This window comes from Mirounga angustirostris, unplaced genomic scaffold, assembly GCF_029215605.1.
Source record: "Mirounga angustirostris isolate CCGP_5_RB_7025 unplaced genomic scaffold, mMirAng1.0.hap1 SCAF_1, whole genome shotgun sequence".
Classification (NCBI taxonomy): domain Eukaryota; kingdom Metazoa; phylum Chordata; class Mammalia; order Carnivora; family Phocidae; genus Mirounga; species Mirounga angustirostris.
In genome coordinates, this window is record NW_026991709.1 from 51,843,685 (window position 1) to 51,868,948 (window position 25,264).

Here is a 25,264-nt window from a genome sequence, read left to right on the forward strand (position 1 = left end):
TTAAAATATTAACATTTTGTTCCAATTTAACTTAAATGGGTAAATTAAGATAATAAATATATACGCATGGTAGTTTTATATATTAATGAAGTCTTTATAGAAAGGTCAAACTTTGTCTCTTGTGAATATTACCTATAGCTGAAAAAAATCCAGTTCAATTAAATGAATTCCTTCTCCTGTGGAGTTCAAGTACAATTCAAATTGTTAATTTTTTTTTTCCCCAACAACTGCTAAGAACTAAAAATGACTGGAACAATTAGGAGTAGATAATAAGAGAACTTATTAAGTCTTTGAGGTACAGTACATTATTTTCATGGCTTCAATTCCCTGGCTAAATAAAAAAGAATGAAAATGAGTACAGCAATTACCTAATATCAAAAGAAATTTTCAAGCATTTTACTTGTCCATGAGAGTAAATAAACAAAATAAAACAAAGCCAAACAAGGAAACAAAACCCACTGTTTTTCAGTCGTCGCTAATGGAGTTTAATCTAATCCTTGCTTATGCAAGTGAAAAATATCAAAGTAGAAACACACGCACCTACCCTAACTTTCTGGCACCCAACCAATCTGCAAGACATTGTTGGTGTATATAAACCCAAAGCTTTTGCTAGTCATGGTGAAACCTCTGTTTCATTAAAAGCTTTTTTTTTTTTTTTTTTTTAATTCCTGTGACTGCAATTTTGAAGTACCTTCTGTAGAGGGAGCAAGAATCCTTTGGTACATGGGCCATCAAGCCCGAAATAACTTTCTCATTTAGATTTCTTCTCACTAGTTAGAACGAGAAACATTTTAAGGGCTTTTCTTTGTGCCCATTACAAGAAGACATTGTGAAAAACGTAAAAGTTTTCAAGTTTCAACTATGTATTTGAATCCTTAGAAAGTTCAAAGATTAAAGAAAAATCCCTCCTAAGACTTTTCAAAAGCATATTTTTACCTGTCTTTGAAGACTTTTTCAACACTGATTTTTGAATTCTTGTTTGTTTGAACAGTCTCCAAATTCAAATGACAGTTTATAGTGAGATGAAAGCACAGTGACACAGTGACAAAAAAATCCACAGCCCAGAGCCCAAGCTAATGACCTGATTAATAACCTAAGGGTTACACCTCCAATGGTGTAACCTTAGAAGAGGTATGTATATTCCAAATGAAGGCTGGGGAGTACATGGACTGCAAAATGGTGATCTTGATGGGTGTTAGAGTAGGGAATTCAAACATGACCATGGACATTGATTTACCTAACTCAAGGACCAGAATGGGTTCTATCAGCAAATGAAAGAATATACATCCTTTCTGTATCCTAATATACTTTCATTCATAATGAATCCTTTTTTCCTATGCAAGTCAAGCATATCTTGTATAAAAGAAAAAGACTTATTAACCAAATGTTCAACAACATCAATGTTAGAAATCTACCATCTGCCTGTTGAGGATTACTTCCAAAGATTTAAGAGTTTCCAAAGAAGCACTGCATATTGAGACAAGAATGGACAGTTTTTGAAATCACATCTGTTATGGCTGATTCTATATTTTCTCTTTAATGATAAAGAATTTCATCTGGGTAATTCCCCCCCTACTCTTTTGCTTTGCTGCAAATCAACATATGGAATATTTCTGAAGAAAATGAAAAGTAAAGCTCACCTAAGATTTTATGGAATAATAAAGGCTTACTGCTAAAATTTACTAACCATGGATTATTAGCTTAAGTGGATTTTAGTGGATTATACCCAGAAGTGAAAAAAGCCTTCAAGTGGCATTTCTATCTAAATCCAAAAAAGTGCTTAAATATCCCATTTATCACCATTTTAATAAGTTCGAAAGAGTCAGATATTTTTCTTCTTTGTGTTTTTAATGCAAACTTCTTATATCAGTATAATATTCTACTTAGATAAGCCAGTTTATAAAGAATATCATTCCAGTGCATTTAAAAAAATTTTTTTAAAGATTTATTTTCTTTACACAGAGAGAATGCATGGCGGGGGAGGGGCAGAGCGAGAGGGAGAGAGAAACTTTAGCAGATTCCATGCTCAGCAGGGAGCATGATGCCAGGCTGATCTCACAATGCTGAGATCATGACCTGAGCCGAAACTGGGAGTCAGATGCTTAACCTGACGTTTAACCAGCAGCGCCACACAGGTGCCCCTCGTTCCAGTACATTTTATTTAGCATTACATAACTTTTTGTATCAAATTAATCTTATCCAGTTCTGAAGGGAAAAATAAAAGCAGTTTCTATCCTAAAAAACAGGAATGTACAGTATGGACTTTGGGTGATTATGTGTCAATATAGGTCCAGCTGTTTTAACAAATGTACCACGACGGTGGAAGATGTTGATGATGGAAAGGGGAGGCATGTGTGTGGGGGGGTTAGTATAAGGGAAACCGCTGTACCTTTTCTTCAATTTTGCTGTGAATCTAAAAAAACTAAAGTCTCTAATTACTCTAAACTTCCCTAAAAAATAAAGTTTTAATAAAAAAAGAAGGTACAGGGGCACCTGGGTGGCTCAGTCGTTAAGCGTCTGCCTTCGGCTCAGGTCATGATCCCGGGGGCCTGGGATAGAGCCCCGCATCGGGCTCATCGCTCAGTGGGAAGCCTGCTTCTCCCTCTCCCTCTGCTGCTCCCCCTGCTTGTGCTCTCTCTCCCTCTCTCTCTCTCTAATAAAATCTTTAAAAAAAAAATAAAATAAAATAAAATAAAATAAAAAAAGAAGGTACAAATAAGATAAAGAAGTTGTATATAAAATACCAAAAGAGAAATCTCAAATCACGTAAATAATTACACTCTTTGTAATTATATGTGGGATTTTTTTTTCCCTCAGCACAGACTAATTCAAAAAGTACGTTCAGTTTTACTCACCACTAAATAAGTGGTAAAAGAATTAGCTTCACAATTTTCCTTAGCTATCACGTGTGTTTACTTTTGGCAGTGGAGAAAATACCTAACTTACGGGACACAAGAAAATTTTCAGTCATTGATTTGGCTTCTGAGAAATGTTTAGGGTATCAGAGGAACAAAACAGAGCAAATTGTATTTGGCTGGTTCCAAGTTAAAGCTGCCAAGTAACCCATCTCACCATTTACACCCATTACTTCATTCCCTTTATATTATCATCCTACACTCACAAAGCGCTCTGCACTGTGGCTGTCATTCTGGAGTTCATTCTCTGGTAATGCACAAGGACACATCCTCTCAAAGATGCACGGCCATTCTCTCCCCAACCTGCACCTCTTGTTAAATTCACTGTGTGTTAGTTATCTGAGCCTTCAGTGAGAAATACATCCATTTTCTGCAAGTGCACACTTGAAACAAACCAATAATATATTTTCCAACGCTGTTCTTAGTGATTTTTACATTTCAAAACAAACTCACAGATACACTCCTCTATAGCATTTTATATTCTTGGTGTGAGAGGCACATAATCAGAGGGGTGACCTGCATATCCCACTGGCTTTATTTATGTAACTTATAACTCACACACCACACTTTGCCATGTACTTTTCTTTCCTTCAATTGAGTAATTCTTGATAACTCACTTAGTCCATCAACTTTTCCAGAAAAAAAGGCAGAGTAGAAATATCCACTTTCATTGTCTATATATGAACCTCTTGTGACATTGCCCGACAAAACAATTTTCTTTCAACTTTAATTTGTTCGATTATATGTATTCAGTATATGTTCCTTCACTGACACTGTGTTTTCTATATATTCATCTATGTCTGTCATCTATTTCTGTCCTAAATTGCAAAATGCTTAAGGGTAGACCCTGAGTCAACAAAGGCCTGGCATGGTGTGTGTCCGGAGGAGCACTCACAGCTTTTAGATAAAAATGAGTGGTTATCAGAGAAATAGATGACCAAGCTGTTAAGGGGAAAAGAACAATCATTTTTAGGATTCTTTCGTAATCTTAAAGGCATTTTAAATTATTTCACTCGTTTTCTACATGTAACAACATTTCACTCGTTTTCTACATTTATACACTCGTTTTCTACGTTTAATCATATCTGAAGGCAAGGTTTTAAAAAATGTCTTTTCTTAAAACTGAATCTTCAGAACCTGCTGTATACATTAGTCCATATTTCTTGTACTAATTATCACAATCCTAACAGGGAAAATACTTAACTCACAGAAATCATAGCCCTGGGAAGTGGTGACACAAAATAAAGCTGTATTTGAAATGATTGCACCTATGCCAAATAAGTAATTTCCCCAGTATATCAGAGTGAGTTTTATAATACACATACTGATTTTGAGGGTTCTTTATGATATCGAGAAAAGTTGATGTGGCATATCATTATGTTTAACATGCGCTTTCCTATAAACTTTAATTATAAGCATTTCACGAACTTGTATATAAATTGGAGAAACAAACTTTAAGTTACATTTTTAAGTTAACTTATTCAGAACCAATGTCCATCTCTAAAATTTTTAGGGGGTCTGCTTTAGAAATCAAGAAGATAGATACTGAGGAAACACATACTTTTCTTGAGAATCTAATTTTTCAATATATGTTGGACATTAAAGACTTCACAATGATATTTAAAGTGGTATTATTTGTAATCACCCAAAACTGGAAATAACCCAAATGTCCCTCAGTGGAGGGATGGATAACCAAGCCACAGTATGTTTTAAAATGGAATACTTACTCTGGAGCAATAAAAAGGAACAAACTATTAATACACTTGATAACATGGATGAATCTCAAATGCATTACACTAAGTAGAAAGAAGCCAGACTCAAAGGACTATGTACCACATGATTCTATTTATCTGACATTCTGGAAAAGGCAACACTATATGGACATAAATCAGATTGGTAATTCCAGGGGTTTGGGGTGAGGGGAGACACTGACATCTTCTGAAGTGATGGAACTGTCCTGCAACTTGATTGTGGTGGTGAGTACATGGCTATGCATTAGAACTCACAAAGCTGGATTTTACTGTACGTAAATTATGCTTTAACCAGGGAAAATTTCATTTTAAATTAAAAACTCATTTAAATTCATTTTAGATATTGTAGATAAGCATCTTTCACAAATATGCTGAATATTCTTAGTGGCATTCAATTAACTTTGAGAAGACAAAGAAATCTTAACAGAAACTAAGAAATGCTTGAATGTTGTAGAATATGCAAAGATGCCCTTGCTTAATATGAAAATAAAATCTCATTCTAACCCTACACATTTCTATCAATGGATCGATATGTTCATGGAGAAATGGAGAATATATGATAGATTATGCCTCTGTGGGACCAAAAAGAGACCGTATAAGGAATATATTTTACATTGTATATTTAAATAGCATCCAAAGGCTCACATTTTTCTTTTCCTTCTTTTTTTTTTTTTTTTTTTTTTTTTTTTGAGAGAGAGAGAGAGAGAGTATGTGAGTTAGGGGAGGGATAGAGGGAGAGGGAGAGAGCCTCAAGCAGGCTCCACGCTCAGCACAGGGCCCTATGTGGGGGCTCAATCTCAGGACACCGAGATCATGACCTGAGCTGAAATCAAGTTGGACACTCAACCAACTGAGCCACCCAGGCAACCCTAATGGCTCACATTTCTAAGGCTACTTATTTTTTTGTGATCTTAAATGATCTTTTTGTAAATTATAAGTAACAGGTTTGTCAGACCACTAGGACTAATGTTCTATCAGTTCTCATCATAGCTTTTAGTCAGAGAAAATCAAAGATTAGTGGAATTAGCGGCACTCCCCCCCCATCCAGGTTATAGCCATCCACCAAATGTTGTTTTCCCATAAAAGATGAGAAGGGATTGCAATTCTATGTGAACTTAGAAATTATAATACTATGATAAAAGGGAGATAAATAATATTCATATTTATTTTATACACTCTCCACACATTATTGCTTTCTCTGTTGAGACTGGAATAAAATGATATACTTGCAACCCTCAACTGTTTTCATCAATGTCTCAACAAAAGGCTGTAGTGATTCACTAGAAAACCTACGTTAGGTTGGTCAAACTGCTTTGCAGATTTGAACAAAACTTTATTTTCCTGAATAGTCTTACGGATTTATAAATTAAGTCTGAGTTTCAAATACTAAGTTCTATCAGTAGGTAAAAATCAAATGCACAAGCATTCTACATAATACAACAACAGAAGAATGCCACAGCAATCATAGTGAACAAATTGAAAAGAAGGAGCCTTGGGGCGCCTGGGTGGCTCAGTCGGTTGAGCGTCTGTCTGCCTTTGGCTTAGGTCATGATCCCGGGGTCCTGGGATTGAGCCCCGCATCAGGCTCCCTGCTCCTCGGGGAGTCTGCTTCTTGCTCTCCCTCTGCCCTACCCCTGCTTGTGCACGCGTGCTCTCTCTTACTCTCTCAAATAAGTAAATAAAATCTTTTGTTTTTTTTTTTAAATAAAATCTTAAAAAAAAAAAAAAAAGGAAAAGAAGGACCCTGTCCACCATCCCCTATATATCATGTCAATTGTTATTTATAGGACACTGCTATCTTTGGTAATAATGCACTTTTCCATTTACCCAAGGTAAAACAAAAAAAGTGCAATATTTTGGCAAGACTTAAAAAGATTTTAAGGTACTACTAGAGGAAAGCTGGTTCTGAAACTAATAAAAGAGCAACCATATTCATTTGCTAGGATTAAAAAAAACAGAGTAGAGGGGCGCCTGGGTGGCTCAGTTGGTTAAGCGACTGCCTTCGGCTCAGGTCATGATCCTGGAGTCCCGGGATCGAGTCCCACATCGGGCTCCCTGCTCGGCAGGGAGTCTGCTTCTCCCTCTGACCCTCCTCCCTCTCATGCTCTCTGTCTCTCATTCTCTCTCTCGCAAATAAATAAAATCTTAAAAAAAACAAAAAACAAAAAACAGAGTAGCTCTTAATTACAGCTTATCTTCCATTAAAAAGTTTTCTACCATCTTTTCTTATATTTAAATCAATAACACTAATTTCTTATCACTGAGCACAGAAAGAATTCACGTAAAACTGAAGTACATATTGCCTACACTGATCCTCAGGTGAACAATAACAGAACACGTTTTCCTGCTTTTTTGACACTAGGCACACGTAATGAAGCCTGGTATGTACCATATACAAAATGAAAAATTCCCATCAAGCTCATTCCCTTTAAGTGTTTTTAAATTACAATGTGGTATTTGTGGTATTAATGTCTTCCGTGGTTTAGTCCTTTTTTTTCTTCTTTCTCTGTCATCCACCTGCTAGTTAAAAACAAAGCAAAACAAAACAAACTTTCCCCTCTACCAGGAATTCTCCAAATCGTTTCATTCACACACTGATCTAGCTTTATAGTTTTACACTCAGATTTATAGAGAGACCATTCTGGTGACTGTTTAAAGACAACCACCAAGGGCGCCTGGGTGGCTCAGTCGTTAAGCGTCTGCCTTCGGCTCAGGTCATGATCCCAGGGTCCTGGGATCGAGCCCCGCATCGGGCTCCCTGCTCAGCGGGAAGCCTGCTTCTCCCTCTCCCACTCCCCCTGCTTGTGTTCCTGCTCTCGCTATCTCTGTCAAATAAATTTAAAAAAAGAAAAAAAAGACAACCACAGTCACACGTGTGTTCACATGCACAGAGGCTGATGTTTGGAAGCGTGGATCTCTCTGGTCACTCTCACTGGAGGGTGGCAGTTGTCGAGGCTACATTCACAAAGCTACATTTCTAGTTTATTTTCCCTAGCAATTTGGGATATAAATGAAGATTTTGATAATAACCAATAATGTTTACTAAAATTTTACTCTACAGAAGTGTTCTAAATAAATTTTATCTAATTAACATTTCAGGGGTAAATGGCATAGTCTACTCCAAGGTTATATTTTAATATATAAGTTCCTATATTGTTAAAAATCTCACAGTTAACACTCATATGTCTAAGAGTATAACAAATCTATTAAATTTGAGCATTAAGTTTATTAGCTTTTGATAGTACCTACTGAAATATTCACCTGAATATAATATAAATTTTAAGCTTAGATCGTATGTTCAACTGTTCCCTCAAAATGTCTATTTAGGGGTGTGTGTGTGTGTGCGCGCGCGTGTGTGTGTGTGTGTGTGTTAAGCATTCCAAACTCAGCAGATCCCTAAGTCTCTGTCCTGTTCCCGCATCTGCTCTTCCCCAGTCTCCCTCACTTTGGAAAATGGCACCAATGATTCACTCAGTTTCTTTAGCCAAAAACCTATGTAGGGGTCGTCATTAACTATCATACCTCACAGATACCCAGTTTATTAACAGGTACCATTGGATCAAAATATTCCCCAAAGCTGACCTAGTAAATCTATCACCGTGACTCCAGTCAAAGCCCTGACCATCTCTGACTGGTCTACCACATCAGACAACGCCCACATCAGACCCTCCATTGGTCTCCCTGCTTTCACTTCTGCTGTCCTAACGACAATTTTCCACATAACAGCCAGGGAAATTCTTTAAAAATGCAAACCAGTATCATGTCAAAATGCTGACCAAAACTTTCCGAAACTAACCAAACCAAAATTCTTATCTTGGCTTTAAAGGTGGTATAATATTTAACCCCGGAAAACCTTATTCAACTCTAGTCAATTTATTTCAAGACAAATATAATTTAGTAAAAATTTAAACTACAAAGTAAAAAGTATAATACACATAGGATTTTTTTTTCATTCTCCTCCTAGAAAATAGTAAGTACCCATGTTTTAAGCTTTTATTTAAAATTTTACATTTATAGCTAAATGTCAATTATGTTAAATAGAAACCATTTAGAAAAACTATTTAAGAAAAAAATAACAATCTATGCAAACTAGTACAGTTTTAGCTTGCTTAACAGAACATTTTTTAAAAATAAATTCTATATTCTTCTAGGTCTCAAGATAGTTATATAATGAAAGTCACATAATTGCAAACATATAATTTTATAAGAAAGTAAAACTATCAGCATAGTCTCTTACATCAAGTAAATGGGAATCACGGTAACATCAAATAATTTAACAATTACACTTTGGTAAATATTTATAACAACACAATGTACATTTAAAAAGGTAAATGCCACCATCGGGGGTGGGAGGATGGGTTAGCCTGGTGATGGGTATTAAAGAGGGCACGTTCTGCATGGAGCACTGGGTGTTATACGCAAATAATGAATCATGGAACACTACATCAAAAACTAATGATGGGGCGCCTGGGTGGCTCAGTTGGTTGAGCGACTGCCTTCGGCTCAGGTCATGATCCTGGAGTCCCTGAATCGAGTCCCGCATCGGGCTCCCTGCTCGGCAGGGAGTCTGCTTTGCCCTCTGACCCTATCCCCTCTCATGTGTTCTCTCTCATTCTCTGTCTCTCAAATAAATAAATGAAATCTTTAAAAAAAAAACAAAAACAAAAACTAATGATGTATGGTGATTAACATAATACAAAAAAAAGAAATAAAACATTACAAATGTAAAAAATAAATAAATAAAAAATAAAAACAAAAATAAAAAGGTAAATGCTAGCTGCGACTTTCCTGAATTCAACTTTGGGATTTTCAATATTTGCGAGAAATATAAGTCTACGTTAGGTAGTAATATGTGATTTTGCTTTGGGCTGATTTTGAAACATGCAGAAAGAGTCTAACATGGAATTAGGTACTTGAACATCCAACATCTCTATTTCATCCCTATTTGCTGAGACCTCTGCTCTATGCCCCTCTAGGGCTACGGGTCTATACTCACTGGACTCTGGTTATACATTCTAATGAGGCTCAGGTAGACCAAACATAAAAAACAAAAACCAAACAAAACTAGAGCAGTAATCCAACTCATACTGGCTTCAGCAATGAGACACAAACAGCCAACTACAAATGAACACTTACATTGCCAAATATTTCATATATAATTAACACTATAGATGAGTACCCCTTAAAAAACATACTGCATAGAACCTAAAAAGTTGAAGCCCAAAAGGATTTTGGAGATCATTTAAGATAAACAGCCCCTTCATTTATCACTTGGAGAAAGTGAGGCCTGAGAAGTTGCCTTCTTCAAAGACAGTCAAATACTTAATATTGCTGGAGTCAGGTCTGGGATCAGGTTTGACTATTTTTAATGTTCACTTCAAAATTCCATGCTGGTTTTATAATAACACAGTCCATAAATGATTAAGACAAGTGCTTATTAAAATATTAAGTAACAAAGAAGGGCATGAAATTATCTCTACAATATAATCTAAATCATGTAAAAAAAATCTAAAAAAATTCAAAATGTTAAAACTCTGGACATTGATATTTTGAGTATGTATATGCTTGTATTTACATATTTGTTAATTTTCTTTCTTTTCTACAGTTTCCATATTTTATACAATGAACAACTGCTACCTATATAGTCAGAATAAAAAACTGAAGAGATAAATGTCACATTAAAAGTCGACACTTGTATTGTTAATTACGGTTAATTTGCAGCATGCAGAATCAAAAACTAATTTGCTGTTAAACATATATTGTTAAAATATTTCTCTGTTTAAGTAAAGCAACTGCACTGTTTCCGAGGGAAAAATCAAGAGTAAATGGGGACAACATATATTCACAGGCACTTACAAACTGAAGGACTAGAAAAATATTAATAAAACACACTATGCTATGAATTTATTCTTAATTTATAGGAGAAACGGTATCTAATATTGAATATATATGAAGCAAACTGCAACTTCTGCTTCTTACCCACTTGCCAATAGGAATTTAATAAACAGAATATATGAATTTCATCTCTAATTGGCAAGATTTTATTTACTTCATTTTCTGAATTATCAGAGTTAATTGAACTTAGATGTTTTATTATATATACATATATCCAGAGTTCATTTGAGGCTGGGATATCCTATGTTCTTACTGATTTAGAGCCTACTATACAGAATATGTGTGTTTGCTTCCAACTTTTATGTCAGCTACATTATCTGGCAGTTCCCAGAAAAGTTACCACTGGAGAATGCTCCAAATAGCTTAGTTTCCCACTGTCCCCTGAATGATGTCACATTTCACACTCTTGCTTCTTCTTGTCCGCTCACTTTTTGAACTGTGTCTATTCTTCATGACTCAGGAAATTTCCATCCTATGAAACAGCCTCAGACTTACAAAGTCTGTAACAGTCTTTCCTCCAAGCATAAGTAAAAACTAAGAAGTTAGAATTATACAATTTAGTGCATAATGTTCTCTAGGGATTTCATGTATGTTCACTTTATTTTCTAAAGTAGAGTGCAAATTTCTTGGGGGCTGGGATTTAGCTTATCCTTCTTTTGTATTTTTATGTATAGGGGAGCTCAGTGACCAGCAGAGGAAGGAGTGAAGATGCTCTAAGACTTTCAATTAGAAGTGAGATCTTACCCGATAGTCAACCAAGCAACCAGGTACTCTCGGTGTATTCATTACACAGCAAACACAGTAACGGGTTATGGAAGATCAGAAAATTTAAGAAAAAGTTTTTGCCCTCAAAACCTTATAATCTTTTTTAATGTGGAGAAGCACTTTAAAATTAGAAGACAGTGGAGCAGAGTTCATAGTTAAATGTGTAGGACATAGACTGTAGAAAGAAAAATGAGAATTAGTCTTACCACTTACTGTCATTATGAATGAAGATGTCACACAAGTTTTCATAAAGAAATAGAGCCTGAGACATGGACCTTTAGAATAAAGATTCTGAAAGGGTGGTGCATAGGCGGAAACAGCTTGAAAAACTCACAAAACCAGGAAAAAAAAATCAAGACAAGATTGGATGGCAAGCATTAGGAATTACTGAACAATGTTTTAGTTGGGTAAAATCCTGTGGATCTTACTGCTAGCAGAAGAGCACAGAATAATTTAAAAGGAAAGAAAAAACAATGCTGGGTTTTAAAGAGGAAAGTGATCTGGAGAAAGCAGAATTTAAATTCAATCAGCTGTGTAAACAAAATATATTGGAGAAAAGGCAGGGAGCCTGATTTAACATAAAGAGCAGGAAAATGGGAATCAGGAGACTTGGTTTTATCCTGCTTTGACTTGGGTAGATCTATCACTTAACTAACTGTCCAATGTGTCTCTTGTGTCCCCATTTTTCAAATACGATAACCCAGGTTAACTTATTTTTCGGCTGATTCATTTTAAAATCCACTGATACAAATTCTAAGATCAGGACATACCATCATGTGTAAGATTCTTTCAGTTGTCCAGCTATGAGGCAACCGGAAAGATTAGCTGATTATAAAAAAAAACTTCCAAAGAACAATCAATGTGACTTAGTGACTGAATGGGTTTGGGCATTGGGAAAATTGAAGGAATCAAAGATTATTTTCTGGTATCACACTGGATAGTTGGGATAAATGTGACGCCCCTCAGGGAGAGAGGTAAATTGGAGGAGAAAGCTCATTGTGCTACTCTGTCCTCTTCTCCGATACAAGGAAGACTTAAGTTTTCTCTCCCCGAGCTCCATGCTCAAAGTTTAGGTAAGTGTCATAGATGCTGTGGTTCCCAGCAAAGAATCAGGAAGGATCTTGATTTCTGGTACATTAGTTTATAAATCTGACTGGATCATTTTTATTGATGTGTTTCTATTCACCTTGTACTTTCTGTATGGAGTACTTCACACCCACTATTTACCATAGCTTTACACACCCTCCAAATTCAACAGAACTCACTTGATGCTAGGGAGGAGGGTGGCAGCGGGAGGAGGAGGAGGAGAAAGCCGGGGAGGAACATCATATTCTTCACTTCCCAGGTGGCCATTGGAAAAGACCTGAAAGGAAATGAAAGGGCTAGTTTAAGAATTTAACTTCTGGAGGACCTTAAAACAGTAACAGCTCTTAGAAAAACTATAATTTTGAAAAGCATATGTAATGTCAGTTTATTTAAACAAGTGAAATATCATATAATTTACTTAGGAGTCAGAGGCACCATAGCGATTATTCACCACTAACCAAAGGAGTATACCAAGTTATATGTAAAAAATATAATACAACGTGATTCTTGAACATATTGAGAAGGAATACATACTATAATTTCTATAAATCTGATACAGGTAGCTAGATGTACAGACAGTAAAATTTCCCAAATACCTATCAGTTTTTATGGAAAAGTTACCATTCTCTATAGGATTCTGTGAAAAGAAAGCAGTACTGGTGCAATTCTTATTTCAATTCTCCCAAAAAAAGTGTTCTAAATTATATCTCTCTGGGGTTAACAGAACATTTTTAAACTTCTTGATAAAACAATACATGAGTACAATCAGAAATGCCTTTCACCTTTCAAGGCTTAAGCTTCAACATTATTGGCAACGAGAGACCTGTTCTGGCTTTCAAAGTGCATGCAATTTTAAATGAAATTTTTCGTGTGAACAGCACAAGCTAAAATTGTTACCTTGCTAATAAGGTGGAGAGCCAGTGTTTAATTACTCAGAATAAGAAATTCCGATTTCCAGGTTTCTCAGTTATACTACAGGCACTGAACAACTGCTTGTTACTAATGCAACAACTTGGAATTAAAGCAATTTAAAAAAAGAGACTAACTTTGCACAGTCACACACATACAAAAAAGGTTAGACATATTTTAAAATCTTTAAGTAATCATTAGTTTTTGTCATGGGGCTCTTACCGAAACTCTTATTAATTCATATTTAAAAGGTAAGCTGATATGGGGGCAAAAGGCTGTAATATAACCTGAAAAGCCCGATATAGCCCCATTACCAATTTCTTTTCCTCCCCTCGTATTTCTAAAATGGTGTTGAAGCTTTTGGACGCAAGATAAAAGTCCATGCCCTTCTCTATCAACTTAAAATAAGAAACATGGTTTAAAGGACACATTTGAAATATATCAATGATTGCTTTTCAGAGTTACACAATCTAAATCGTATAGCATTGAGGTGTCACTCTAAAATCTAGGACCTGTGCTGGAGTTCCAATTTCTCCTTTGCATGTCTCCCTCATTAGAGGCGATACTATAGTTACATGTGGACAAAACAGATCCCAAACACCATTTCATTCTGAATTCCATGTTCCCACCTGCACCCATTCTAGTAGACTTAGAATCATTTTAGCTGCCACTGCCTGAGTGAGTGCAATAAATTATAGGTTGAGCTAAAAATAAATATTTTATGTTCTTTGGAAATGTGAAAAGCCTGTTTATAAATAGAAAAAAAATTGTTCCTCAAATGTGTAGACTGATGGCATCAACGGAAACAATTTACATGGAAACCCCATGGATTCAGGCCTTTTTTTTTTTTAAAGAGAGACATGGGCGTGGGGGAGGGTGGGGCAGGGGCAGAGGGAGAGGGAGAATCTCAAGATCTCAAGCAGGCTCCACACTTGGTGGGGAGCCCGACACGGGGTTTGATGTGACGACCCTGGGATCATGACCTGAGCCAAAATCAAGAGTCAGACACTTAACCAACGGAGCCATCCAGGCCCCCAGATTCAGGTCTTCTTTAATTCTTTAACTAAGGAGACATCTTTTTCTCCTGCCTTCCCAGCTGACCATCCCAAATGTACCACAACTCCATTGAAAATGCTACCAATTTAAATATTCTGCTCCTATTACTATTCTGCCAAAAAACAAATAACAACAACAACAAAAACCTTTAAAACCTCTTTCCTGTCTAACAAATTAAAGATAATTTAGTGTAGAATTCAGAACACTCTATTATTGGTTTCAATCTACACTGCTGTATTTCACCTACCCTGCCTATTCTATTTTAGCCATCCAAAATGGACTTCCTTCACTATGCCCATTCTCCCTTCCTTCATGCTAGTCCTCCCTGTCATGTCTACAAAAACACCCTCCAATCTTTTCGTGTCTATAAGCCAGTGACCTTCTTGCATGCAGCTTTCTTTATTTCTTCTTTTACACTGCATCTCAGTGAGATTTGTTTTTCTTCTTGAGGAGCCCGTATTGTTCTTTCTGAATGCTTCTCCTATGTCTTATCTTTTAGTGAACTAATCCTACACCTGTCTCCTTCTCACTATCACTAGACTTTGCTTTATTCATTTTGTATTTCCCCTGGTGTCTTAAACATCTTAAGAACTCATACAGCTGAAAGAGGCTGAAGAAATAAAAAGACAGTAGGGGAAGTTTAGACTTATGGAAGAAGTTTAATCTGAGTTATCATGTAACTTATTATAAATTCTAGGTTATCCTAGATTAATATGTTTCTACATGCCTTAAGATAGCATCAATGCTAATCTTGAAGTTTGAAGTGTCTTCTTAAGATTCAAATATTGTCTAAAAATTAAGCTTCAAGTATTTGGGACCCTTGAGATACCGGGTCTTTTGTGATCATCTTAGCACAATTAAGACAAAATCTTTTATTTGTACAAAACCCCAAAGGCAATCCCTTTTCCTTATCCCACGTATGTGAAGCCACACAAACATACCCCCAAAATATGGCTAAAATCTGTCCTTCTATGACATCAGATTGGAAATGAAACCAGTGTATGCCGAGGACTTATTTCTTGATAGCTCTTCAGATTTATAGATAAGTTCGAGGTATTCATATAAATATGTGCCTCTCCACCAAAAGGCAAAAGCCACAATCTCAAAAAGGGGAACTTTTCAACGTATTTATCTAGCAGCATCTTCAAAAGATTATTGTACACAGGATCATTTTAGAATAATGTCACTTGAAGTAACATCTCAAGTCAGTGATAGTTTTCTATCACATTAGAAACAGCAGTATTCTTAAACTTTCAAGAGGAACAAATAAAGATAGTTTAACACAACATTAGTATCTGGATATAAGTAGATAAATTTCAAGTATCCAATGATATTTTAAAACATTTTAATGCAAATATTTTCACCTCAGCTAATTAAAACAAACCAACACCAACAATAAATATCTAGCCAACAAAATTTTATTAAAGAGCAGGTTTCTAATGTGGCTAGAATCTGAGAATTTCAGAGAAAGGAAACAGTACTACAGGAAAGAAATTTCTTACCAATAAAACAAGATAAACCTAAAAACTCTTAGCTTGCACATTCACATTAAAAGTAAAGTATTACCTAAGCTAATTTGATGATGTTAGGTGGGAGGGAGGAGAGAAAAGGGAGTCAATGAAAGTCACAGAAAATTCTTACACTTCATTTTAATGATGAGCTGAATGGCTCTTTCCCTCACAGCTCTCTACAAGTGGCAAATGGTGTAATTAGAATTTAATTTATTCTTGCTCCCCTTACCATTCATCTCGTGAAGATGCAAATGGAAAGGGCAAATGCCTCTAATGGATGGTGGGAAGTGGCACAGTGACAGAGGACACATGATGAAGGAAAGCAAGTTGTCTCTCCATTTACGGGTGTTCATTTTATGAATTCCCCCTGCAGGTACATCCAATTCTAATTTAAGCATTTTGTGCTTACTCAAGTTTTCTTATCTTTATAATGGGAAGCTAATAGTTCATTTGAAGTATTCCCTCTAATGAACACAAGTTTACATGAAAGTTGTTCCTATTTCACACAACCATGTGTTTGTTTACAATTGGAGAGATTGATGGGTTATGTGAAGATACATCAACTTCCAAATATCTAGATCCTCATCCCCTTCATTCCCATGGTAAAATGCTTTAAAAACTGCACACCAGGTATGGGGGGTGAGGATACATTGTAACATTTACTATTCTCATGAAAAATAGGAGGAAAAAACTCATATTTCAAATGAGAAAATTACATGCTACCTTCGGCTGAAGGCCAGTGTTGGAAAAATACATTAAAAAGCTGTTTTTCCTCCTTGTATATCATGGATGTCCTCTTCCTCCAAGCCCTTTCCCTGCCCTGCCCTCGCCCAACCCAACCCCAGCACATATACACTCTCTTGCTTCTATCATCAGCTTAAATATTGTACTAACTCAGCAACCAATGTACTCATTAGGAATTATGCTAAATAAAAAGAGAGGAGGGAGAGAAAGAGATGATGATTTTGGTCTTAAATTTGTAAAAAAGAAAAAAAAGGACAACTGTAATGAATGAAAATGTCAACTGTTACAACTTCTACTGCTCCTTTATGTCTAGCTGTTACTTTTGGTTTTATTCCAGACCTGAGGAGTAGGAGGATTTAGGTATTTGGAGGGTAACTATTCTCCTAGATAAGGTACTATTATTCTTCCATTTTATAAAGTAAGAAAAATAAGAGAGACAAACCAAGAAACACGCTTAACTATGGTTCCCAGAAGGGAGGTGGGTTGGGGGGACGGGGGAAATAGAATCGATTAAGGAGTGCACTTGTGGTGAGGAGTGCCGGGTGATGTACGCAAGTGCTGAGTCACTATATTGTATACCTGAAATTAATATAACACTGTATGTTAACTATACCAGAATTTTAAAAAATAAGGAAATATTTTTTATGTTATAAATAAATCTACTCATTTAAAAAAAGGTAAGAAAAATAAGTGGAGTTGGGGCAAAGATGTAGTACGTTGCTCGCCTCCACAAAGTAACTTCTACAGCAGGAAGTAAGACTCCGTTCTGATTCCAGAGCCTGGCTGATCTGTGCTGATAAGATGGTTAGCTCTGTTAAAATGCAGCTACCAGGTTTGCCTTATCCTTGTCAGTTTTCATTCTGTCTGAAGGAGTTCTCTGCTATAAAAACCTTTTGTTAAATTTGGAAGGGGAGAAAACATTGGGATTCTGGTTATCCTGAACACCAGGAGGGTCTTGCATATAGAAAGCACTTACAAATGTGAAATTTAATCAGTTTGGATGGAGGAACTATAAAGATGTAAGGTGAGAGGGCGCCTGGGTGGCTCAGTCGGTTAAGCGACTGCCTTCGGCTCAGGTCATGATCCCAGGGTCCTGGGATCAAGTCCCACATCGGGCTCCCTGCTCTGCGGGGAGCCTGCTTCTCCCTCTCCCCCTCCCCCTGCTGGTGTTCCCTCTCTCGCTGTGTCTCTCTGTCAAATAAATAAATAAAATCTTAAAAAAAAAAAAAAAAAAGTAAGGTGAGAAACAAACTCCAAGGCAGGATCACAGAAACTGAGAACCACAAGATCCCAGATGGACTCAGTCCTCTGTCAGATGTTAGTTGAAGCCAGTCTCTTAGGTTTTGCAACAGTGAAATGAGAAGAGGAGTTAGGCTTTTTCTACTGTATATAAATTATGATGTACCTTGTGGTCTACTGAAGTTCCTTCATAAAGATAATAAAAGAAAAGAAGAAGAAACATCTCTTTTACATTATTTATTATATTAACTATATGTAAATCCTTCTTTATAATCCATTGTAGAAGTTGAACAACTAGACTGAAATCATAAATCTTAGAAGTCTAATTTTGGTTAAAATTTTATGTCTGGTTATAACATGAAATCAACTTTGAGAATATAAACATTGTATACATACAACATATGAGATTAGACCTTAAAGAATCTTAATGAGGATTATTTAGCAAGAACTAAACAAAATTAAAATCCAGCTTTCACTATGAGATATTGTGCAATTTACTCAATGTTCTCTAGGATATTAATATGTACCAATGGTCAGGACACAAAAGTTCACATAGAAAACATTTAAAGGAATCTTCAAAACTGAAGTCACTATTAATATTTCATACCTATAGTTAACATAATAAAATTTCATACCTGTAACCTAAGAAATTATAACCCCCATTTAAAAAATGGTAAGCTTCCATACAAAAATTAATAGCCAGTATGTTCTAGGGCTTAGAAGGGCAGGTTTATATTAGTGCTAAAACTGTATAACATATTATGTAAAAGAATCCAGAAATAAGAGGTCTTCAATGAATTGGCTAAGATAATTACTATAAGTATTTCCAAAGTCCATTCAGGAAATAAATTGTATTGTGTTGCAAGATATAACCAGTCAATTCATGTCAGAGCTCATTCCAACACTCTTCTCAAGAAAAGTATGATCAGGTATGAATGAAAAGTAATAGAGGTTAAAGGAAAAAAAGAAAAACAACCCAGCAGATCCTTTCAATCCAGATTCTAGGTTGTGGAAATATACATTTGATGATGATAAGCACTCCATTTTCAGAAAACATTATAAAAATGCTTTTATAAATACTTTTTCTTCCATTTACACGTTTAGATGACCTTGGAGGAAACCTTTAGAGACCTTCATATTTAAAATAGATGATATATTTAAAATACTGAAGGTACCGAGGTGAGTCTTGGACAAAGAGTCATGGCAAACTCCCAGCACTCCTCCCCTTTGTTTTGAATGCCACACTAGACATTTTGACTCTTCATATCCTGGCTGCCCTAGAACCTCTGAAGTTAAATATTATTATACAAAGGTTTCATTAGCACTTAACCTTGACACAAGAGCACATGTGTACACGCACACGTATGTGTGGGCACACACACACACACAAGTTGAATACATGTGTCGTACTTCACATTTCTTTTTTTCTTGAATATATGGTGAATTCATCAATGCAAACCATTATTTTGAAGGAATTGATTACTCTCCTGAAATAACAATTAAAGATCAATAGGGAGGCATCACTTTAATATTACAGTCTTCCAAAGAGGCAAAGCCTCCTTCAGCCGAGGGAAGATGGCAACCATCTGATCTCAGAGCCAAAAATATCATGAAAACAAATACCAGAAAATATTATAGTACAACTCTGCCAAGGGCCTACCAAGAATTCTAAACTCAATGATTTCTGCTGCTGCCTCTTTGGTTCCCTGTAAGCTTAAATTCTTTCCTGGATCTATAAATGATAGTGGTGATATCTTTCAAGTTAGAGCTCAACACGTGTGACAGTCTCTTTCAGTTTTATGGAGAAACAGCTTGCCCTGTAAGAGTGACCTGGAAGTGCTGTCTTTATGTATGGGAGAAGTTCATTTTATCTGGATGCACAAGGTGACTGTCCTTGGCAACAATGTCAATGGCCGATTTATGATACGCTATAATCAACTTTTTTTCAGACTAGGTAGAACCAGGTGAGTTAACAAAAAAAACCAAAAAACAAAAAAAAACCCCAAAACCAAAAAACAATGGTGCTCATTCTCCCACCAACAAGTTATTCATAGGAAAAAGTTTTGGCAGATGAAATAAGGGAAGGTGTAATAAATCTCCTGCAAATTATCTAGTGTCTTCACATTAAAATCAAATCATTACTTAGAACCTTCTTCCTGACTTCTTTTAAGTTTAAATGAGCTTCTGATTATTTATAACTTGGAGATAATTAAAGACCTTCAGGGAAGTGCCACACCAGGCAAAAAAAAACAAAAAAACCCTCAAAAAACAAAAAACCACTGCCCAACCTTTTATTCTACCTCCTATCAGAAGAGTTTGAGAAGACTGTTTAATCTCTGCTTTGCTTCTTTCTTACCTTGGCTCCTTCTAAAGGCAAATCATGGCGTCTGTGTTTCCGCATAAGCACAGGGTCAGAGCCCATTCTACCGTGCCTTCCATTTACATTTGAACTTGCTGTGATTCCAGGCTTTGGAGAGCCATCCCCTAAGAGCCGACATCCCACTGACTGATTAGTTCCAAACACATCCCGAGGGCACCAGGCTTCAAGAGGCATTGGCTGGTCTCGGGAAGGCACACTTTCCACGTGATGGAAGTGACGACTCAGTCTATTTTCAGGTGGGATTGGGGGAGGTCTCTCAGGTGGAGGTGGAGGAGGATCTCTTAAGGGAGGAGGTGGTGCTGGGAGCGGTTTATCTTGTTTTCTCACCATGCAAGGAGAAGACTGAAGAGATACAATGGGAAAAAAAATTAGAAGTTGTACCATACACTGAAAAATGATTTCCAGACTAGTCTATTATCACTTTTGTTTTCTAAGCCATAATGGAATTTTATTAGATTCCTGTGTCATCTTTTAATGTTTCTTTTTATCATCAATTAAAGACATTTTTGAAAATTAAGGAAAAGTTTACGCAAATATATCTCATTAGAATTTTTTTGTAGAAAATGAATACATAAACTTAAACGTTAAGGACTATAAAGACTCTATAGGAAAAAGTAGCAGATATCAAAATTATGTGATGATTTTGACTGACTGAAAATAATATTTAGTCCTTAATTTATTTGCACCTTTACACAATTTAGGAGAGAGAAAGAAAACTATCAAAGTTGCTGTTGTTTTGCTTTTTGAAAGAGCAACTTGATTTGTATTATCTCTGAAAGAAAGTGTTGGTTCTGCCATTTCGTAACATAAGGGGCAAATTTGCTCTGGTCCTTTGTTTTACCAGTTATTACCAGAACAGTGGAAAATCATAAATAATAGAGCAGCATTATTTGTAGAACCTATCTGAATTTGTATGGATCCTTAAAATGAAAAAATATCGGTCTAATTCCCATCTGGAAATATGAAGGTACATGCACCTAAATTGAATCTATGTGATTCTCATGTTTTTATTTTTATTTACATGGTTCATCCGATGAATGATTTTGTACTTTTATGGTTAGAGAATATTACAGAAAAAATGGAATGTGCTATATGTTTACATAATTCTAACTAAATACAATCCTAAAAAGTCTTAATCTGATCTTAAAACCAAGTTAACTGTAATAGAGAACAATCAACTACTACTAAAATATTGTGCTTCTGACTCATTTTAGACTCTAGAGCATATTACCAAATGGAATTAACTTTTTAAGTCTTATATTTAATAAAGCAAAATATGCCCTTATCGAATTTGGAAAAAAAAGTCCTCATAAAACTAAAACAAACCATGGACTTAGATTTACATAGTTAGAATTATGTCTTTAATATTAAAGAGTAATGTGATTACTTCACAAATAGTGTAATTCTTTGTAATTAATTCCTTCAGGTATAAAAAGTACTATACAAATAATTCCCTCTTCTGAGTCACCTTGAAACATGGGTGATAATTTATCACATTGTAAGCCCTTATGCAAATATACTCCCATCACATTTTTTCTTGTCATGACACGATGAAAATGAGTGTAAAATATCATTCGATAAGGGCATGCAATTTATTTTAATGCATATAATGACTTTTGAAATCCATTTTACAGAATAACCATATTTACTCTTTATGCATTTTTGCAAATCAGGGAGATATTATAGACATATGCTCTCTCTGAATAATTATGTAACTTTTATAGTAATAAAGCAAAGATATGATAGTGGGCTCACCATAAGCAAAATGAGAAACACATCAAAGTTCTTCATAAACAATTAAGAGCACAAGAAATGCAAGGAATGGAATTCAAAGGAACTTGAGCAACCAATAAGTGTTACTTAAATTATCTGTGTTTCTAATAAAATCCGTTTACCTTTGGTGAACCAGTTGGGCTGCCACAGGGAGACCGGACAATGCCTTTCTGAATTAGATCCAGGCGAGGAGGTACTGGTGGCAGGCTTAGATGTGGGATTTGGAGAGGATCTGGATGTGGTTTTCTTCTCTGTGCAAGGGGAGAGGATCCTGGTGATGTGACTGGTGAATTCTGCCTGTCAGTGCACTAGAATAGAGAAGACGAAAGATGATGGTGATTTGATATGGAAAGTGTATGCCTTTCAGTTCTTTTTATTTTTATTTTTATTTTTTTTAAAGATTTTATTTATTTATTTGACAGAGAGAGACACAGCGAGAGAGGGAACACAAGCAGGGAGAGTGGGAGAGGGAGAAGCAGGCTTCCCGCCGAGCAGGGAGCCTGATGCGGGGCTCGATCCCAGGACCCTGGGATCGTGACCTGAGCCGAAGGCAGACGCTTAGTGACTGAGCCACCCAGGCACCCCAGCCTTTCAGTTCTTAAGGAAGACATTTGGTTTGAGAAGGTGTCTGCCATTGATCATCTGTTAAACTCAGTTTACTCTGATTAATAGATAGAAAGCGCTCACATTGTCCCTCAAGGGCAGTATTATGTAAAGAATAAATGGGTAAGTTTCTCCTACATATTGCAGACAAGGTCTAGGAAAAAAGAAGTGCAAAAGCATAGTTTAAAAACAATCAAATGCAAACATTTCCTGCAGAAGCTCGTCCACATTTTATGAGGAAGCCAGAAATATACAATGCAGAAATGCACATTGTTCTTGGTTTCTAGACTATGGAATTTTCTTAAATCTTTGACTTATAGTATATTCTAGAACTTAGAAGTCATTTTGTTCCATACAAAATATGTATCCAGTGCATAGCCTACTTTCGTAAAACCAATTAAATCAGGCAGGGTTTAACAAATAAAAATGTGTATTTAAAATAAAAACAGACCAACTGTTTTTTCCCCGGGACTTCACATGGAAAAGAAATCCTCAAGTTAAGTGTTTTTCTTTGCTACTAAAGGTTTTCTACTTTCTCTTCTAGATAAAATGGCATCGAAAAGCCAGTAACAAGTACTTTGATTTATAGATGTGTAACCTTTTTTTATCTTGGAATTTTTCTTTCTTTTTTTTTTTTTTTAAAGATATTTTATTTATTTGACAGAGAGAGATACAGCGAGAGAGGGAACACAAGCAGCGGGAGTGGGAGAGGGAGAAACAGGCTTCCTGCCGAGCAGGGAGCCCGATGCGGGGCTCGATCCCAGGACCCTGGGACCATGACCTGAGCTGAAGGCAGACGCCCAACGACTGAGCCACCCAGGCGCCCCTTGGAATTATTCTTTTAATGTGACATAAACTGATTGTGATTTCATATAAAAACCATACCAATTAATCAAATAACCTTACCAAGGTAAACAATATTCTGCTATGAAATATCAGGCAGTTTCTTTTTCAAGGCAAGTTACTAGCTCTTTGGAGATCTAGGTTTGATTTTTGTACCTACTATGCTTTGATAGTCATCTGTTTCCTAATGCTAGCATTTTTAGAGTGTTAAGCTTACTGTTAACCTATTTTCCTCCTAACATTACTCACCTATATAAGAGCAGTCAATGTCAACAATTGACAATTTAATTCAAGCTGTAGCAACAGTAACAAAGATTTAGCCATTCTGTCTTTATCTGAGAGGAGATGATAGATTTGTGTTCACATCCACACTTAGTTACATTGTGTAAGGCTTTTTCTAATTAACTAAAACTGGGGTTTGTCTGGTGTTTTTCTCATGATTAGACTAGGGCTATGGGGCTTTAGAAGGAAGATGAAGGTCAAGTAATATTTTAACCACATCATATCAAGGGTCCAAACCATCAATATGATTCATCATTGTTGATGCTGACCTTGATTACATGGCTATGGTACTATCCGTCAAGGTCTCTTCCCTGTCAAGTTACTCCCGTTTTCTCCCCCTGTCCATACTATACTATACTCTCTGCAAGGAAGTCACTATGCACAGACCACAGACCACACTTAAGGAGTGGGGAATTATGGGCCCCACTGTAAAGGCTTCTTTTATTTTTTTTAAAGATTTATCTATTAGAGAGAGAGAGAGAGAGAGAGTGGGGGGTGGGGCACAGGAAGAGAATCTTCAAACCGACTCCCAACTGAGCAGGGAGGCCAATGCAGGGCTTGATCTCAGGACCTATGAGATCCTGACCTTAGCCAAAACCAAGAGAAGGATGCTTAACTGACTGAGCCGCCCAGGCGCCCTGAGGCTTCTTAAAAATAATTTTGAGTGGCTACACAAAATCTTCTAGACCATACCTCAGATATACCTGAATATTGTCATGACATTGCTAAACTGCCAAGTCTCTGCTTCTCTGAAGGGTGCCAAATAACTAAAATAGGTCAACAAATTTACCCATAATTTTACATGACAATTTTAAGAACCTTTTCTTCTTTTTAGTACTTCCGTGATTCTTTTTTATATTTATCACCCTGCGATAAGGCAAAAACAAAACAACAACAACAACAAAAAAAAACCCTCAAATGTTACTAAATTAGAAGAGAAAAAGTAGAAACTCTGTAGTAACAATAAACTGATTTTAATGCAGGCAGTGATTCTTAATAAAATGACAATTCTACCCAAAAAGCCATGGAGCCTCACATGGTCAGGAATTTGAACCTTCTGGGATAAAAATGATCCAAAAATGATCATACACATAACATAAAGAACTCCTGATGTAAACTGTGTGTATCACAGTATCATAGTATTTTAGATCAGGAGGTGTCACAGATCTCTAATTCTCCACAGTTCCCATTAGGATAAATTACATTCTCTGAGAATTAGCAAAACATCACCTGATAAAAATGCTTTGTTGATCTGGTTATTGTCCTTTACAAAACAGACGCAAGAAGCAAAACAATCCACAGTTCCTATTCTAAACCACACACACACACACAGAAAGTGAATACATAGCACTTTATCCATTCAGTTGTTAGCAGAGAAAGTTTTCAGTACTAGGTGCACACAAAGCAGACTGCTGAATAAAACCTCTGCCCCTCTGAGCACTTTTCTTCCACAACTCTCTTCCTGCTTCCTTCATTACCTGGAAACAATTCTGACACAGCCAACAGCCCACC

The 25,264-nt window shown here is 36.2% G+C and overlaps 1 protein-coding gene across 3 annotated transcripts in view; it reads right to left on the reverse strand.

Annotated features, from left to right (window-relative positions):
• Positions 1-25,264, reverse strand: part of CBLB (Cbl proto-oncogene B) — a 224,003-nt gene that overhangs the window by 43,745 nt on the left and 154,994 nt on the right. For all 3 annotated transcript variants that reach the window (XM_045902809.3, XM_045902811.3, XM_054504152.2), the window contains 3 exons: positions 22,147-22,332; positions 20,228-20,593; positions 12,592-12,689 (listed from right to left, as the gene is read on the reverse strand). In XM_045902809.3, the coding sequence (XP_045758765.1) occupies positions 12,592-12,689; positions 20,228-20,593; positions 22,147-22,332 (650 nt within the window). The remainder of the gene's footprint in view (positions 1-12,591; positions 12,690-20,227; positions 20,594-22,146; positions 22,333-25,264) is intronic.